Source organism: Eimeria tenella, genomic scaffold (assembly GCF_000499545.2).
Source record: "Eimeria tenella Houghton genomic scaffold, Eth_scaff43, whole genome shotgun sequence".
Classification (NCBI taxonomy): domain Eukaryota; phylum Apicomplexa; class Conoidasida; order Eucoccidiorida; family Eimeriidae; genus Eimeria; species Eimeria tenella.
Genome location: NW_013543362.1, coordinates 18,192 through 35,926, shown reverse-complemented (window position 1 = coordinate 35,926; position 17,735 = coordinate 18,192). Strand labels below are relative to the sequence as shown.

Genomic DNA, 17,735 nt, shown 5'->3' with positions numbered 1-17,735 from the left:
CGAAGAATTATTCCTGCACTGAAGGTATCTTGCGTTCTCCAACTTGTGGGCCTTCTTGTTGCTCCGAAGAGTCCTTCAGGTTGTATCTTGTTGAAGCTAATCAATCTGGAGACAGCACTGCGAAGATCGCTTCCCACACACTGAATTGCATCTATGTTGAATACTGTGCGCGTCATAGAGGCACTTTGTTGATAGACGTGTGTTTGAACCATCCGATGATGTGCATGCTTTTCCTTATTAGTATCCCTTGTACCGCAAAATCTTTCTTGGTCGTTTAGTGCAGACAACCCTTCTTCTCTTTATATTTGCTCTTCGGCGTCTATTACACCATTTCACCTGTAACTGGATTGGTGGCTAGCTAGCTACTTAGCTAGCTGTGCTCAGACGCTTCTTTTCTATCCTATATATTCTATATATTGAGCGTAAGTGCACTTACCTTAACTTTGAGCTGTGGCAAACTGAGTGCGACGGCTCTCCAGAGTCAGCTACATGCACAGGCTTACAATTGGTAGCTTTATTTTCACCTGTTGATGGCAACGCCTGCCTCATGCCAGCCACTCGTTCCAGTCGATTCGAGATTGCTGTGCAACTGTCAACCTTCAGCTCTATGGCTTTCAGAAGTGGGAAGTTTTCGAAAAACCCATACGGTGAGAGCCTTGAAAAACTCTCTCTTCTCCAGTCTATTGGCTATTTGTAGGAAAGCGCACTTCATAACACGCTCCAGCTCGTGGGATAGCATCGGGGCCTTGTGCCAGGGAAGCTCAAGCCTAACGAAGCTCTCTACTTCAAGCCCATCAACTTGAGGTGCAAGTCTGAAAGCGGACTGTTTGATGCTTTCATGACCTACCTATGCGTATCGGCTTCTGTACTTAAACTCTTAGTGCACATTGGCGGAGTCGTTTCGGTGTATGTCTGACACAGCCTCAGCCCTGCTGCGGGGTGCACATAAAGCCTACGCGAAATTCTGCAGCATACTTGGTGCTGCGCCCCAGAAGCGCTCTTCTTTGTTAAGGATTTCTGCAAACTGGGATGGACTGGAGAGTACCCAAAAAGGCTGCTAACATCGCTTTTGGTAGGTGGAAATAGAGCGTGAAGACACAGATTCAGGCTGTCACACGAGCATTTGGATGCGTCTCGCAGCACAGTCAGAAATAAAGGCTCATAGCTACAGCGTGTCCCCGCATGAGTTTGAAGATTGTTGCGCTTCTGGGAGCAAAGATTCAAAACATGTCTCCATGAATGGGTGTTTCCTCAGTGACTGGACAAGGCACACTGAAATGAATACACCTTGCACGTGTGGTCACTAGGACTCCCATTTACCACACTCAGGCTTGGCACATTAGGTGCCTCTGCATAGCTAATTTTTTGTGTCTGCACGGCATTTACCTTCCCTCTCCAAATCTTTTGAGCTAAATGCATTCTCGCACTAGCGTGCACGTGTTCGCATAGTTTGCACTGTGCCTTATAATTATACTACTTGCGGGAGTAGATCCCGTTTCCGGTATGTACGAGCATGTGAGACCTTGTTGGGAAGCTCGCTGTGTTCGCTCGTATCTCTACAATTACTCTGCGAAAATCACTTGCTCGAAATGTGCAATTTGTTTCAAGTAACTGCTGAATACAAACCTTTCTAGCTAAGATGTGTCTGCAGTTAACTAGCAAACTAGCTCACTAGGAGAAAAACAAGCCACAGCTGGCCCGCTACGCAAGCGCAGAACCCTCTTAGCCGGTGATACGCACTCTCAGCAAAGCCTTAAAGTGATAGTGCTAGATACTACACAGCATGCACCTAAGTAAGGACGAAAAAATTAGCGGCGAATGACAAATAGGTTTTTCTTTCTGCTTGTATCCCCATCTCTCCACCTCTCCCTATCTCCTAACGTTAAGCGATCGTTAAACAACAATCCCAATCGTGCATGGTAATACTAGCTTCCCCTTTTAAGCTTCTGTTCAGGTCTCATCTGTCCTGTTTTCTCCTTTGCCTGTCTTTTTGACAATGTCTTCGCGTTCCTGGCTGCTCCCCTATTTTTGTCTTTGGCTGGGCTTCTGTTTCTTTCTCGATCGCTCTCTTTTCTTCTGTTGCTGCTTCCAGAGATGCAGTAGCGCATTATCTGCTTTTCTTTATATGTGCTTTAGAATAAGGCAGATTGTTCACGCATTGACACTTCTTCACTTTCTGCGCACCTTGAAGGCTCTCTACATATATCCCCTGGCTCCTGCAGCTGCTGCTGTTGCTGCAGCTGCTGTAGCAGCATTCTTCGCTCCGCCTGCAGCCTTTCATTCCACAAACCTTGCAACTCCCCCTACACGCAACATAGCAGTTTTAAATATCCATGAATTCATGGTGCACTTAGCCGCAAAAGTGTTCACCCAAGCAGCAAGAGCTCAGCCTTATGAACCTCCAGTCATCACGGCTTGACCACATATTACAGAGCCTCGGCTGATATTGCTGTCTGCTGCTAACCCCACTAAGTGTTTCTTCTAGCGGAAGCTCCCCTCGTCCTCTCTTTGCTTTTCGCATCCTATACAGCTGGGCCACCACGGCCACTACGATTGTCAGTATCATGCTGCGCAGCAAAAACAGTAGCAGAAAGCTCAAACGACACTTAAGAATGTCGAATATTTTAGTAGGCAGATGAATACTGAAAGGGTGGAAAGACAAAGACAGAAACACAACCAATCACATGAGAGAAAAAATTCAGTGACGTTTGAAACAGGGACGGAGGGCAACGGGAAAGGTGGCAGGAGAACGAGGGAGAAAACGGCGAATGCGAAATTTGATTGTAAAATAGGCAGTCACAAGCAGAGGAATGAGGAGGCAGAGGAGAAGGGAAACAGAAATACACATACGAAAAGTACACAAATGAGTGTCAGAGCGCGACAGGCACCACAGGCATCGAGCGCAAAGCCACAATAGGACAGGAAAAACTAAACACAGAAAGCGAAACGCAAACAAGTGAAACGGAACAAAGTTTACGGCAACAAAGTTTAGAGCTCACATAGGAAGGCGCAGATGCGACCATGACTCTTCAGACAAAGCTGGAGGATCATGATGCAGACACTCGAAAATTCTGACAAACTGCCCTTCTGCACGCCCCGCATACACCCTTCAATCCTAAAGATAAAAACTGAATACCACTTCAATAAGAACTTAATGAAGGCACCGGCCACTTGTAAAGTCATTCACTGGCGCACACCAGCAAAGACATCCCTGAACTCAAACTTAGAGCTGCGGTATATTTCTCCTGTTCTTTTCAATGTGTCTCCCCCATTATTCTATTCCCGCTGTCCATTCAATTGTGATTTCCTCTAGTGAAAAAGTGTCACAGGTCGACCGTCTGGTGTTCAAGTTCAGGAATTACGTTTCAGTATTTAGGTTTCGCGGCTACGGGATCAGTTGCTTCTCCTTACCTGAATCGCCGAAAGCCAAGACGCTGGTGTCTCCAGTTCGCCTCAGCAGCGCAAAGGAGGTAATCTATAAATAAAGAACCCAAAGCTCAGTGATTTGACGATGCTTTTGCGAAAATTCAACAAACTGTGCTTGAAGAGTAGATGAACAAACATCATCCTTTAGTAGCATGCACCAACTTGCACACGCCAGCACGCACACATTTAGCAATCACTTTCAAATATCCATACACATGAATACTTTTTTCTTGAATTGAACAGAGTGAGTGCAAATTGACATCGGTAGAGGCCCAACATTTTGGTGTATTTGCCTCGTAAAACTTTTAGTGGTTCCAGTCAAAACAGCATATGACCAGAAAAAGACATATCCAAGGTGCAACAAATCATATCAACAACCCCCCTTGCTGCCGCTGGTGCTGCAGGAGTGACAGCAGCATTCAACACAGAAACAGCACTATTGGCAGCCGTACTGGAGCACCAGCACCAAACTCAGTTGCTGCAGGGGCAGCAGCAGCAGCAGCTGCAGTGGTACCAGCCCCAAACGAAAAGAAATCAACTGCTAGGGCCGTTCTTGCCTGACCTTCTCCATAGACAGAAAGTACACTGCAGGCCCTCGAACAGCGTCTGGACGGTCCACCGCGCCAACGTTATAGACTGCCACACCTCTCTGCAGCAGCAGCAAATGAAACAGCAGAATGCTGCATACCTGAAACTGTGCATGCCAGCTCATTTGAAGCCCATAATAGCCTTTTCGAAACCATGCACCTCTCTCGTTTTCTGTTTTTCCCTGTTTGCTGCTTGTCACTTTTCGAGCTTCACTTCACCTGATGCGGGGCCGTTGCTGCTGCAGCAGAGAAACTGCTGGATACAGGGCTGGCAAGCAATTTTTCCTTGGCAAAAATCAGTTTAGAAGGGCCCGTTAGTAGGCGAGGAAGCTTGTGCAGCACTGCGGCAGCAACAGAGGACTTGAATGCAGAGGCTGAAGTGCGGCTATTTAAAATAAGCGAGCAGGAACAGAGAGAAATTATTTACCAGCAGAGTAACCCAAACACTCACAGCATTCAATAAAATAGAAGGCTGAGCAACTGAGCATGCAGGCACGTTAGAAAAGGGAGAACAAAAGGCAAACAAACGACAAACATAACAGATGAAACGAGCAACTGCAGGCACGAAACCTTTCAAAAACAAATCAGTCCTAACGAGAAAGTAAAGATAATTGCAAGGCGCAGAGAAAAAAGCAAAACTGTGGACGGTTGGGCAAAGACAAGCAAATAACCCCAACAAAAGGGCACGCAGTGAGGCGAGTCGCTAGGCTAACAACTCAATGCATTAGCGCTCCAGCAGGCAGGAAAAGAAACAAACAGAAACAAGAAAGAAAACTAACAAGTCCAAGTTTTGATGTCGAAGTAAAGAATCTGCCCATCGCAAAGAGAAACAGCGCCGCGGCCTGCCTTCCGTCCGTCAAGAGCGACGGAAGCAATCGGGGATTCCAGCTGCGAATAAATGCAAAACAAAAGAAGTAAATGAGAACTATCAAGTCCTTGATCACTTAGGACAAGAAGCCCTATTCAGAGTGGACACACAGCAAAAAAACGCTACTGAGATCGAGGTCACGTCAAAAAAACAAAGAAAGGACAAGAGAAAAGCCCATGAAACTCCAACAAAGGCCGCAAGGGCCCCCCTTCAACACCAGGGTTTCGCCTGTGGGGCCTCTCTAGTCCATTCTTAATGGACTAGAGGGGCCCCACAGGGAAAACCAGACATGAACACAACAGAGTGGGCCCCACTGGGACTCAAAAATGAGCCCGAGGGGCCCCAAAGGTCCAGGAGCAGCAAATCCACAAGTGCCCCCAGTAGCTTAAGTGAAGCTGGCCAAGAAAAAACCCCACAGGGGCTTTTTAGAGTTTATTCGGCGGCTCTAGCTCACTCCTATGCAGGACACTTTTCCAGTGAGGTTTGGAGCTGTTGGGTTGATGTGTCCAACGCAGCTTTTGGCTAAGACAGAAGCAGGTAAAAGCGAAAAGGAAGAGAACTGGCGGCTCGCGGTGCCGCTGTTTTTGAATAGAAAGAATACACATCAGGTGTGTAGACACCTCGCGCTGTGCTGCACTGAATGGCAAGTTAAGACAAAAACCCCTCACTTGCAAAAACTGTAAAACTGCCCATGTGAACCAGCTGCTGAATGCCTCCCTCCTCCTGGGTCACCTGCAGCTGCGCCTTTAGCGCGCCGCTGCGCGAGAAAACACTGAACAGTAAGTCCCAAAGACCCCAAACCCTAAACCCTAAACCCTAAACACTAAGTTCTCAGCCCTGGGCATCTGCTGCCATTAAGTAGCACCCGCTGCAGCAAACCCTCGAGCAGCTAGCTTGGGAGCAGCAAACCACTGTAATACCCCACTTCTAATAAGTGCTCTAGAAGTCCATTTAAGGGACTTTTGCGTAATTGGGAAAGGCTTTTTCACCTGAGGCGGCCGTCTCTGCCGCCAACCAAGACAAGTCTTTCCCCACTTATGGTGGCGGCAATGGCGCAGTTGTGTCGCCGGGGGCCCCCCGGTGAAACCTGAAGACAGGAAAGCAGTGTCCAAAAGGGAAAGACTTGTTCGAGTTTTTCATAGCAAACTTCGGGAAAAGAAGACAAATTAGGCAGAGGAACACAAAGCCACTGCAAAACTCGAACCTGGAAAGCGTCCGATTGCGCCAAAGACAAAATTAAGGGCTCATATGATAAATGCCGCAACACAGGCTCTGACTTGGGGTCACCCAGAGGCTCCCCGCCTGAGTGTAGGTACACCTCAGCACAAGACATCTTGCTGTGCAGACAGGGTCCAGACTTTATTCAAATTTCCTGTTTTCACGTGCAGGCCAGGAGCCAAGCAATTATTTATTTGCACAAGTCCAAAGAAAACCTGAAACTAAGCCATTTTACTGCATAGGGATTTCCGGCCCCACACCAAAAGTCGCAGAAAAGGACTTTCGAAGATGTTCGTACTCATGAGTGTGAGGCTGCGGAATGCAGAAAGAGCAGCAGCAGCGGCTGACCCTGTTGTGCAAGAGCAGGCGATGGCTCTTTTCGTTTTGCAGACAGAATATGAATTAAAGCAATTCCATCTTCATCTGTTGTCAAAACTGCGAAAACTGCAGGCAGTAGCACACCAGCAGAGGCTGCTGCTGTGTTGCGGTGGCGAGCGTAGCAGCAGCAGCAGCTCGCAGTTCTGCTGCCACGGCGCACGCAGCAGAACCCCAGCAGTGTACAGAGACCCGAAAAGCAGCAGCAGCAGCAACAGCAGCAGCAGTGCGCACTGTCGCCCAGTCCTGCAGAGCCCCCGCAGTGTACAGACACCCGAAAAGCAGCAGCAGCAACAGCAGCAGCAGCAGCAGCAGCAATGCTCACCGTCACCCTGGGGAAAGACAGAAAGGCTCAACACTGGGGCTGCATGCGCCGTTTTCAGAGCCACTGAGCTCACAGGGTTGGACACACTGCGCGCCTCCAGCAGACCCTCGCGGGAGCAAACCACCAGAAGAACCGAAGACAGAGCTGCAGTTAAACACAAGTCAATCTGCGCAGGCCGCAGCAGCTAGCTGAACAGCTAGCTGAACAGCTAGCTGAGAAGCTAGCTGAACAGCTAGCTGAACAGCGAGCCGGACAGCTACCTGAACAGCTAGCTTCTGACGAGCCACGCTCCAGCTAGCCGTCGGGCAGCCGGCAGAGCTAGCCAGAAAGGCCACAGAAAGCCCAGCTAGCTGCTCCACAAGATGGCTAGCTAGCTAGCTAGCTAGACGGCGAGGGGGGCCGCCGTGGAACTGAATTCATTAGCCTCACCCAACGAGAAGGCTTCATCTCGCCGCCGGGTGAGCGAGACGAGTTCAATGAAAGAAGGCTCTGCTGTGAACTGAGACGAAAAATACAAAAAGAATTCAAATTAAACAAAAATACAGAAGTTTAGCATCGAAGTTCTTTTGTTTACTCGAGAAAATGCAACGCAGGGGCTCTGAAAGCTCCCCTGCCTTTGACCAGCTAGCCAGCGCGGTCAAGAGGTGCGGATCGCACAGGCCAGCTAGCTAGCTAGCTGGCTAGCTGGCTAGCTAGCTGGCTAGCTGGCTAGCTAGCTGGCTAAATGGCTAGCTAGCTGGCTAGCTGGCTAGCTAGCTAGCTAGCTGGTGACTAGCTGTCGAGTCTCACCTCGATCCGACGCACGGCGAAGAGAATATCATGGGCGTTTCCCACGGCGGGCTCTTGAAGCTGCGGGGAGGCTGCGGGCTGAGCTTTCTGGTTTTCGAGTTTCCTGTGGACACACAAATGAGTTTTGTTTGCGTTTCGATGGAAATAAAAAAGAAAACATTCAAAGTCTTTGCTGCACCGAGATCGCCGCTTTCCCGAGCCAGCGACAGATTCAAAGCGGGAGAGAACTCCGCAGCGCAGAGCCCGACAGCCGCAGCTTTCCTTCGTTGAGTCCATAATGTCTTAGTCGCAAAAAGAAATGACAAAGGAGGTTTGGGAAAAGAAAGACGGGGGCAAGGCAAGGGCTTTAGTTGCACGAAGCTGAACTGCGCACTTGAGCAGATCATCGACGGCTTGCTGCAGGCGCAGCAGCCGATCTTCCGGGGAATAAGTTGCAAAATTTGAATGCGAAGGAGGTTTGAAGTTTAGAGCTTCAGGAGCGGCAGACAGGCAAGTAGGCGCGCCGGGCTGCAGAAACGGAACGCCTCTGGTGTTTGTTCGGAGTGAACAAGTGGGTTCCCGGGGAACAGCGGCGATCTCAGCCCCCTGGATCTGTCTCGAGAGAAAGCATGATGTTAAAAATGCAAAAAGAAGTGGCAAGTTGTCCATGGCGAGGCGCGGAAGAGGCGAAACTTGAAATCAACGCCGAGCACTAGATCTCAAGAGCCATGGGTGTGACGAGTTCCAGTTGCCAAGTCTTGGAGATTTTGCAAAGCCGAGGCCCGCGCCGCAGCGACTGCTGCTTCATACTTGTTTTCTATTCCTTCCTTTAAAAAGCTCCTTAAAGTCAATGTATTCAAGTAGACACGATCCCCAGGCGCAGCCAATTCACTGCACCATGCACACATTTGCTGCCGTAGCCAGCCCCAATCCTGGTTGCAGCCGTGCTGCAACAAGTTCCTAAAAACACATGAAACAACAAACAAAATTCATTCTTCTTCATTATTTCCACTTCATTAAGAATTTACCCAGCATAATGCCTCTTGTTCAAGGGGGTGTGCGCCGGGCGAAGGCGCCCGGGAGGCCCTGCAACACAGGTCCACTACCGACTCTGCGGCGGCGAAGGCTCCGCTAAGCCTTGCCTAGACTCTCAATTAAAACAAAGTTTAATTTCAATTGCTGAAACGTTTTTATTTTTAATTCAAAATAAAGTTGAATTCGCTCAACAGCCGCCGCGCGCGCCCACTCGTGCAGCCCCAGGGGTTTCCACTGTGCTTACACCGGGCCTCAACTCGAACTTATTTCAAAAAAAAACTCAATAATACTTCAAATTATATTTATTTTAATAATTAGTTTCGCATTTTGAGCCTTCCAGAATTTTAGAAACAACAATTGCAGCTTCCCGTGCAGCCAGGGGCTCCCGCATGGCCGTGAGAAACGTGTGTCTTCTTTTTCCGTCTACAGACAAGTTGTATTTACCATTTTGGCCTCCATTTTTAACTAAAATTTCAACTAAATAAAAATAAGTGTATTTTTTTCGAGATCTAGAAAGCCCGGAGTTCAGCTATTAGCTCCTCTGCATGCAGCTTGTGGACACTCTGGTGACTTGCAATATTGAGTGTTAAATTATGCAGCCACAGGCCAAGAAAAAGACAAACGAAGCACCCCTAACAATTAAGTCTCCCTTTTTGTCTATTTTGCATGCAAAGAGAGACAAATTTTACTCCTTTTACACATTTAATGAGACACATAAATACTTTTTCTACCACGAGGCCACAAAACGAGTCTGCAGAGTTTTGGGAAGGAATAAAAGTAAATTCTTTTTCGAATTTCTAAAGATTACGCAGTGTACGAACAGCTGAGAATGGCGACTTCGCACGGCCGAGTCCTCGAGAAGTTCCATTTTGTCTGATAAGTCAAAGGAAATGAATTTCGAAGGAAGCTGAAGGTCTAATGTGAAATGAATAAATTTAAATTTAAAACAAATAAATAAATTAAATTAAATCAACTGGACAAAAGATTGTATCGAGCCAGATGCACCCCCTGTCCCAGTTTCCGCTTTTTCTTTGGCCACTTTTAGCTTTTTTATTTCTTCATTTCCCTTCATTTTTGATTTTTAAAATGCTTCTGAATGGCACTTCTGAAAAGAATCTTCTGTCTTTTAAACATTTCAAAAAGATTTCATTTTTCGAAAGAAATTTTTAAAAACGTGAACAGAAAAGCCAGCAAGAGAAGCCTAGATCTTTTCTATGTTTAAGTCCTTTTCAAATTGGGAAATTCTTTGCCAAGTTGTTGGCTGCAGGAGTTCGAGAAACAAAACAATTTGGCCAAAAAAAGAAAGCCATTTGGGGTCCTGAACCCTCCACAGGGTCCCTAAACCCTAAACCCTAAACCCTAAGCCCTAGGGTTTAGGGTTTGCCCACGAAATTCTCAACTTAAAAGCTGCCAAGGGAAGTCTAAAAGCCAACAAGCCAGTAGAGGGGCAATTTGCTGCAGCATGGATGCAGGTAGAAGAGCGCTAGTGCAGCAGCAGCAGCAGCAGCAGCAGCATGTGCAGCAGCAGCAGCAGCAGCAAGACAACCCCTGCAGTAACTCAAAGACAAGCGATGACAAGGAGTTAAGAGCACTCAACGAAAGAAAGGGGAAACTTAAGGAGGAGGTAGATGAACTCTTTTAATTCAATTTAATTTAATTCTAAATTTAAATTCAAATTCGCACATTTTGACTCAGCGACATCGGCTTCCTTTGGAACTCATTCAGGTTTCGCCACTTGTTCAAGTTTCAACCATTTCACACTCCTCTAAGTGCAACAAAGGCAAGAGGGGCCCCAAATTAAGAAACTAAATTAAAAAACTTTTAAGTTCTTTCAAGGGGCCCCCAGAAACTCCACTGGGGGCCCCAGAGGCCCCCTTTGTGTGCTCCTGCTGGGGGCCCCCAGGGGGCCCCCGGGGTTGGGGCTTGCTTTTATTTGTTTGGGTTTGTGCATTTCCTCGTAATATATCGGAGGAAAATTTGATTTATAATTTGAATTTAGTAATTTGATGAAGTTTCCGCTAATCTGGAGCGCAAAGGAACGCTGGGCTGCGAGCAGGTTTCGCCTGCCACACTTCGAGTGTCTGTACACCCCAGAATCTGCTCTCTTTTAAACTTTAACAGCAACAACAACGGCTCCACCAGTTCTTCCGAAATTCTTTTTATGTGAAATAAGAAATTCCAACTTCGAGAAAGTAACGAGCCGGTCAGCCGCCCGCCGGGTGTCTGTACGCTGGAGAGCGCACGATCTCGCGTTCAAACCCTAAACCCTAAACCCTAAACCCTAGGTCAGAGTCTCAGTTAAGGGTTAGGGGCGCCCCTAACTGAAACCCTGAGCTAGAGTTTTTCAAATCCTGCAACACTCAGCTATATGTGCAGAGTGGCGGCCAGCCGGCTTCAGCTCTGGGGTCAAGGGTTTAGGGTTTAGGGTTTGCGCGTAGGCGCCCAAAACCCTAAACCCTAAACTCTGCTGCTCCCCATACAATGCAGGCGCTGCCGAGAGCCAGTCCCTCATTTGCGCGGGAGCATACGCAGCCCCAGCAGCAGGAACAGCAGCAGCAGCAGCAGCAGCAGCAGCAAAAACTTCAGCAGCAGCAGGAACAGCAACAGCGGCAGCAGCCGCAGCACCTGCAGCAAAGACTCCAGCAGCAGCAGCACCTGCATCAGAGCTTCCAGCAGCAGCAGCTACAACAGCTCCAATGGGAGCTTCAGCAGCAGCATCAGCAGCTTGAGTGCCATCTGGAACAAATAAGGCAAGAACAGCAGCAGCAGCAGCAACAACGACGCTACTACCTCCAGACCCAGAAGCAGCAGCAGCAACAACAACAGCAACAACGCTACTACCTGCAGATCCAGCAGCAGCAGCAGCAGCAGCAAGAACAACAACAGCGGTACTACCTCCAGCCACCGCCGCAGCAGCAGCATCAACAACGCTACAACTTTCAGACCCTGCAGCAGCAGCAACAACAACAACAACAGCAGTACCGCTACTACCTCCAGACTCAGCAGCAGCAGCCGCAGCAGCAGCAAGGCAATGGCGAAAGCTGCGCGCCAGGCGCTTGCTGCAGTGCGCTCAGCAGCAGCAGCAGCAGCAGCAGCTGCTGCGGTGGGCGTGCTGCAGCAGCGCGCTGCGGCGCAGCGGCTTGCTGCGGAGGTGTCTGTACACCTGAAGAGCCAGCGCATGCGTGCTGCGCTGCGCTGCTGCCGCTGCAGCAGCGGCTGCTGCTGCTGCTGGGGGGCTTTCTGGTGAACTTGGTGCTGGGGTGTATGTACAGCTTGGGACTCCTTATACCCTACTTGAGTTCTTACCTGAGACACCAGGGGCGCAGCAGCACACGCCACTCGGAGCTGGGATGGATATTCACTGCGGGTTCGAAACCCTAAACCCTAAACCCTAAACCCTAAACCCTAAGGGCGTCCCTCCTCCGCGTACATATGCTCGCTTCTTTTTTGCTGCCTCAAAGTCCCTCATTTTTATTTGGTGTCTGCTGCTTTGCCGCCGCCTCACCTCCTTGAGAGTCTCCAGCCAGCGTTTAGAGTTTAGGGTTTAGGGTTTAGGGTTTAGGGTTTAGGGTTTAGCGGGGCTGGCTTTGCATGCACCTTGGCACCTGGCGTTTCCACCCTTTCGAATTCGCGCTGTTGTCTGCAACCCTCTTCGCTCTGCTGCAGCACTCAGCGCCCAGGGCCCAGGGCCTGGGGTTTAGGGTTTAGGGTTTAGGGTTTAGGGTTTAGGGTTTAGGGTTTGCGTGTGCGCAGCGCTGGGGGCTTTGTGCGTGTCTTTGCCGTGGGGGCTGCGGGCGCAGCGGCGGTGGGGTGTGGGGCGCTGCAGCCTGTTGGGGTGTACGTGCACCTCAGCTTCTTTTTTCATTTCTTTCTTTTTTTGCAATTCACTTTTTCTTCTCATTTTCTTTTGCGGAGCTTTTTCCGGATTTGCTGTTGGACTCGCGGGGCCCTGCCCCCTCGCTGCGGCCTCCCTGTGGGTCTTTTCTTCTTTTTGTTCTTTTTGTTTTATTCTTTTTGTTCTTTTTATTTTACCCTTTTCTTCTTTTTATTTTACTCTTTTATTCCCTTTTCTGTTATTCCTTTTATTTTTTTTGTTCTTTTTTTAGGTTATTTGGTTGTTTAATCTGTTTTTTTATTCTTCTAATTCTCCTTATTCTTCCTATTCTTCATTCTATTCCTTTATTCCTTTTATTCCTGTTTCTTCTATTCTTTTACTCTTTTATTCTTTTTATCCTTTACTCTTCTTTCTTTTATTCTTTTATTCTTTTCATTCTTTTTTCTTTCATTCTTTTTATTCTTTTGGTTCTCTTTTCTTTAGTTCTTTTTATTCTTTTTATTCTTCATTTTATTTTATTTTACTGTTTAATACTTTTTTAATGCTCCTATTTTTTTAATTCTTATAAGTGTTTTTCGTCTTTGTTTTCCTTTTGAGACTTTTGGGGTTTTTTGGGTTTTTTGGGGGTTTTTTCGGGCCTCTTTTTGGCGAGTTTTCTTCTTCTATTTTGGACTTGTTTTGTCTCTTTTTGAATCTTTTTTCAAATTCTTTTATTCACCCTTTTTTGATCCTTTTTTGAATTCCTTTTGGCTCTTTTAGTCTCCCTTTTGGGTTCCTGTTTTGTCTCTTTTTGTCTTTTCTTTGTCCTCTTTATTTATTTTTCTTCTCTTTTTGTCTCCTCTTCTGTCTTTTTTATTTTGTTTCTCTTTGGCCTGTCTTTGTCTTTTTCTTGTTTCACTTTTTCTCTTTTTTGTTTCCTTTTTGTTTCATTTTTGTTTATTTTCAATCTCTTTTTAATCTTTTTTTGTCTGTTTTCTGTCTCTTTTTCTTTCTTTCATCTTTTCTTCAAGCTTCTTTGAAGCTTCTCTTTTCTGATTTACAGTCCCGTTGCTCTTTTTGTCTTTTCACCATTTTATTTACTTTGTTTTTTTAATTTTATTTCATTTCATTTTATTTGTTTCACATTATTTTACTCCTTGAGTTGTTTATATTTTTCTTTGATGGCCCGATGCGCTCACCCCTTCTGGGGGGCTGTGAGCCCCGCTCCGTTTTGCTGCTGCTGCTGCTGTTGCTGCTGCTGCGGTTGCTGCTGTTGCGTGTGTTGCTGCTGTTGCTGCGTCCGTTGCTGCTGCTGCTGCGTCTTTTTGTGTATCTTATTTCTTTTTCTGCTTCCTCTGCAGCTCCAACGCCTGTCTCTGCGTGCCCTTAGGGTTCGTCGTTAGGGTTTAGGGTTTAGGGTTTAGGGTTTGAGGTTTTCTCTAACTTTGTTTACTTTGCTTCTCTTTGTGTCTGCTGCAGTGCGTGGCCTGACCACAGGGGACTCGCTGCTGCTGTTGTTCTTTCGGGAATCAGCGCCAGTCCCCTTCTTTTTGCTGCTCTCGAGGTGACCCTTGGAGCTGCAGCTGCTGCTGCTGCTGCTGCTTCTGCGTATCCTGAAATTGCTGCTGCTTTTGTTTGTCCTGTGATTGCTGCTGCTGCTGCTGCTGCTGCGGTTGTCTGCCGCAGGGCGCACTCCCACACTCTGTCATGCGGCTGCTGCTGCTGTTGCTGTTGTCACTGCTGTTGTTCTTGCTGCTATTGCTCCTGCTGCTGCTGCTCCTGCCATTCCTCCAGCAGCTGCTGCGTTTGCTTCAGCCGTTGCAGCTGCCTCACCCGCCCCTAACACCGCTGCTGCTGTTGCTGCTGCTGCTGCTGCGCGCTGCAGGTCGCGTTGGTAAACCCTAAGGGTTTAGGGTTTACAGCTGTGCCTTATCCAGCACATCCATATGAACGTTATTTAGAAGATGCTGAGGCTGTCTCTCGCACTCCTTTCCTTTTTTTGGGATTGGGCTGCTGCTGCTTGCTGCTAGCTCCTGCTGCGCTGCTGCTGGACCTGCCCTCTGCATCAGCAGCAGGCTGCAGCGGCTGCAGCGGCTGCTGCAGCAGCAGCAGCAACCGCAGCAGAGGCAGCTCTGGGCAGCTGCCAGCGGAGTTCGGCGGAGTGCTGGTCAGTTCTGAGGCCGCACTTCACGCCCAGCAGCAGCAGCAGCAGCAGCAGCAGCAGCAGGGGTGCGGCTTATGTGAGTCAGAGAAGCACCAAAGTGGCAGCAGCTCTTCAGGTGTCTTCAGCGTTTGGCTGGTGTATGTGCTGCTTGGGCTGTCTGTACACCTCACCACTGTTTTCTGGGAAGCAACAGCAGCAACTCTTGTGGGGCCCCACCTCACATATGACCCCGAAGCAGCAGCACTTGCTGCAGCACGCCAGCAGCAGCAGCAAGCGCCCCCCCACCACCACCTGCAGCAGCAGCTGCAGCAGCACCTGCAGCACCACCTGCAGCAGCAGCAGCAGCAGCAGCAACTGGGGGCAGCAGCAGCTCTTATTGACCTTGGAATGACTGCGCTGGGCGGGGGTCTTGCTGCTGTTGCCAGCCTCATAGGCCGCGTTGGCTGGGGCCTGATATCTGACATTTGGGGAGGGGTTGCTGCAATAGTAAGCAAAGGGTTTAGGGTTTAGGGTTTAGGGTTTAGGGAGTTTATTGAGCTCGTGGCTAGCTAGGGTTTGCAAACTGCCTAGCTTTGGTTTTTCTGCATTTACATTTTTGGATCTCCTTGCTTTGGCCCTGGCCATTGTCCCAGGTGTACGTACACCCCACGTGTCCCAGGTGTACGTACAGCTCGTGTGTCCCAGGTGTACGTACACCCCATGTGCACCAGGTGTACGTACATCTCGTTTGCCTCAAGTGTACGTACACCTTTTGTGTCCCAAATGTGCATACACCTCGTGCGTTCCAGGTGTACGTACACCCCGTGTGTTCCAGGTGCACGTACACCCCATATGTTCCAGGTGTACGTAGACTTGGTGTGTGTTCCAGGTGTACGTACACTCGGTGTGTTCCGGGTGTACGTACACCTCGTGTGTTCCAGGTGTACGTACACCCCATGTGTTCCAGGTGCACGTACACCCCACTCGGTGTGTTCCAGGTGTACGTACACCCCAGTTGTCTCAGGTGTACGTACACCCCGCTGCTGTATGCATGCAGAAAGGACTTTCGTTTTGTCTGACGCTGCTGCTGGGTTGCTGCACCGCTGTGGTGTATGGACAGCTCTTTTCGACTTGTTTGTGGCTTTTGTTTTTCCACTTTTGCGTCGGAGGGCTTTTGGTGTCTCTTCCCTTGGTGGGTGCCTCTAATCAAAGCAATTAAAACCAAATTCAGCAAATAATAAATAAATAAATAAATCATAAAAGAGAACTTCAATTAAAATAACAACTCAGTAAATAATAAACAAATAAATGAAAGGAAATTGAATGAGTTGGGGTCTTGAGCCACGAGCAGAGCCAATCTGTAGACAGAGGGGAAGTTAAAAAAAAGAAAAATAAAAAGTTCCATTTGAAGATATTTTATTGACAAGTGCTCGGCAGAACTGAGGAAGAAGCAGCACCCCTAAACCCTAAACCCTAAACCCTAAACCCTAAACCCTAAGTCCCGAAACCCACCTGAATCACAGCGCAAGAGAGTGCTACCGTTGTGTATATTTGCAATTGCCATTTAAATCCAAAAGAGCATTTATTTGCAGCTTAACGAATTAAAATAAAACAAGTAAATGCTGCTGCCTGAAGGCGGCGCGAGTGCATGGGGCTGCGGTGTACGTACACCTCGTCAGGTGGTGGCGGAGATATCGACGCCGTCGACGTTCAGCTGTCTGTACACCCTGGCGTACACCTCGAAGCCGGCCAGCGCGTGTCTGTCTTCATTTCTTTTAACTCTTCTTTATCCCAGCGTGGGCCTCAGTGGCTGCACAGCCTTGGCTGCCACTTTCGCCACTTTGTCTTTTCTTCTTTGCCTCGGACTCCCCGCCAAAACTAACCCGCAGCACAAACAGCAGGCCCTCTGGCTGCAGCAAAGCCCCGCAAAGGCCCGCTCCGCTTGACCAGCCCCGTTGCATGCATGCGTGCATGCATGCAGAGCTGCTGCATGCATGCATGCAGCGTTCTTTGCGCATATGCGACGTTCTTTGCATGCATGCCAGTCTGTATGCATGCAGAACTACTGGTGTATGCGTGCAAAGCTATGAGCGCATGCATGCAAGGCTATGGGCGCATGCATGCAAAGCAGGCAAAGCTGTTTCTGTGCATGCATGCGGAGCTGCTTGCATGCATGCATGCGGAGCTGTTTGCATGCATTCGAGGCTATGAATGCATGCGCGGCTATACTTGCATGCACCACTGCTAAGTGTGGGTGAGCCCAGTGGGGCAGCTGGGACTTCTGTTTATTTTTATTTTTGAACAAATGGAAAAGCCAAAAGGAGCAGTTGCTTGGCAAAGCAAAGTTGAAAAGGAGAAAATAAAAGAATTTCATATACATGCAAAGCGAGACAAAACGAGGCGCGAAATTTGGTGAGGTTTCCCTTGCCTCTGCCACGCTGAGGTGTACGTACACCCGAGAGGCCGCACCGCCGCGCGGCGCGGCGGCGCGCACAGATAGTGAACTAAAACACAATTGAATCATTATAATCATTTGGATTTGGAGACACAATTAAATCATTATAATCATTTGAAATTGCAAAAGTCCGCAAACTGTTTCCGATTCCCCGCCTACCTGCCTCCCGGCGCCGCCGCGGGGTGTACGTACACCTGCGGTGCGCGCAGGTGTGGTGTACGTACACCCCAAACCTGTCACCCGCAGGAAGCCAACAAATGGAAAATTTGAACGGCGCGAAGCAGCAAAAGAAGAAAGAAAGGAACTACTGCAGAGGGTTTAGGGTTTAGGGTTTGGGGTTTGGGGTCCGCGGAGCTGCGTCCGGCCGCGGAATGCGCGGAGCGCGCGCCCGCGCGGAGCCCGCAAGCGCAAACCCTAAACCCTAAACCCTAAACCCTAGCCTCAGTCGAGGATGTTGAGGGCCCCCGCGGGTTCTGGAAAACGCCAGAGATTGAGGGGCCTTTCTTTTCCAACAAGTTTGTTTTCTCTCGCGAAGATTTCCATGAAAAACCAAATCAAAATATGTTCATCAGGAGCGAGAATCGGAATTCCTTTTTCTGCACTGAGACGCAGTCTGCTGCGGTGGGCGTTGAGCAGCGGCAGCAGCAGCTGCGCCATTTGCTGCTGCTGCTGCAGCGTGGGGCTTTGCATGCAGTAGTGCAGCGTCATGTGGGCCTGCAGC

General features: G+C 48.7%; 3 protein-coding genes across 3 annotated transcripts in view; 1 reads left to right on the top strand and 2 right to left on the bottom strand.

Annotated features, from left to right (window-relative positions):
• Positions 1-4,787: 4,787 nt before the first annotated feature.
• Positions 4,788-8,236, bottom strand: ETH_00010470 (uncharacterized protein; the record flags this gene model as incomplete). The annotated part of the gene is made up of 10 exons (XM_013376968.1): positions 4,788-4,901; positions 5,336-5,403; positions 5,550-5,638; positions 5,871-5,968; positions 6,086-6,183; positions 6,448-6,543; positions 6,800-6,943; positions 7,229-7,298; positions 7,589-7,691; positions 7,962-8,236. The coding sequence occupies 10 exons, from the start codon at positions 8,234-8,236 to the stop codon at positions 4,788-4,790; spliced, it is 1,155 nt and encodes a 384-aa protein (XP_013232422.1).
• Positions 8,237-11,083: 2,847 nt separating this feature from the next.
• ETH_00010465 (uncharacterized protein) lies at positions 11,084-16,505 on the top strand (the record flags this gene model as incomplete). The annotated part of the gene is made up of 4 exons (XM_013376967.1): positions 11,084-11,969; positions 14,103-14,310; positions 14,520-15,066; positions 16,239-16,505. 4 exons carry the CDS (start codon positions 11,084-11,086, stop codon positions 16,503-16,505), a joined length of 1,908 nt encoding a protein of 635 aa, XP_013232421.1.
• A 950-nt stretch (positions 16,506-17,455) lies between these two features.
• The window catches only part of ETH_00010460 (uncharacterized protein), a gene marked incomplete at both ends in the record, with an annotated part of 1,273 nt that continues 993 nt past the window's right edge, over positions 17,456-17,735 (bottom strand). Inside the window, one exon of the mRNA XM_013376966.1 lies at positions 17,456-17,728. Coding sequence (XP_013232420.1) covers positions 17,456-17,728 — 273 coding nt within the window. The remainder of the gene's footprint in view (positions 17,729-17,735) is intronic.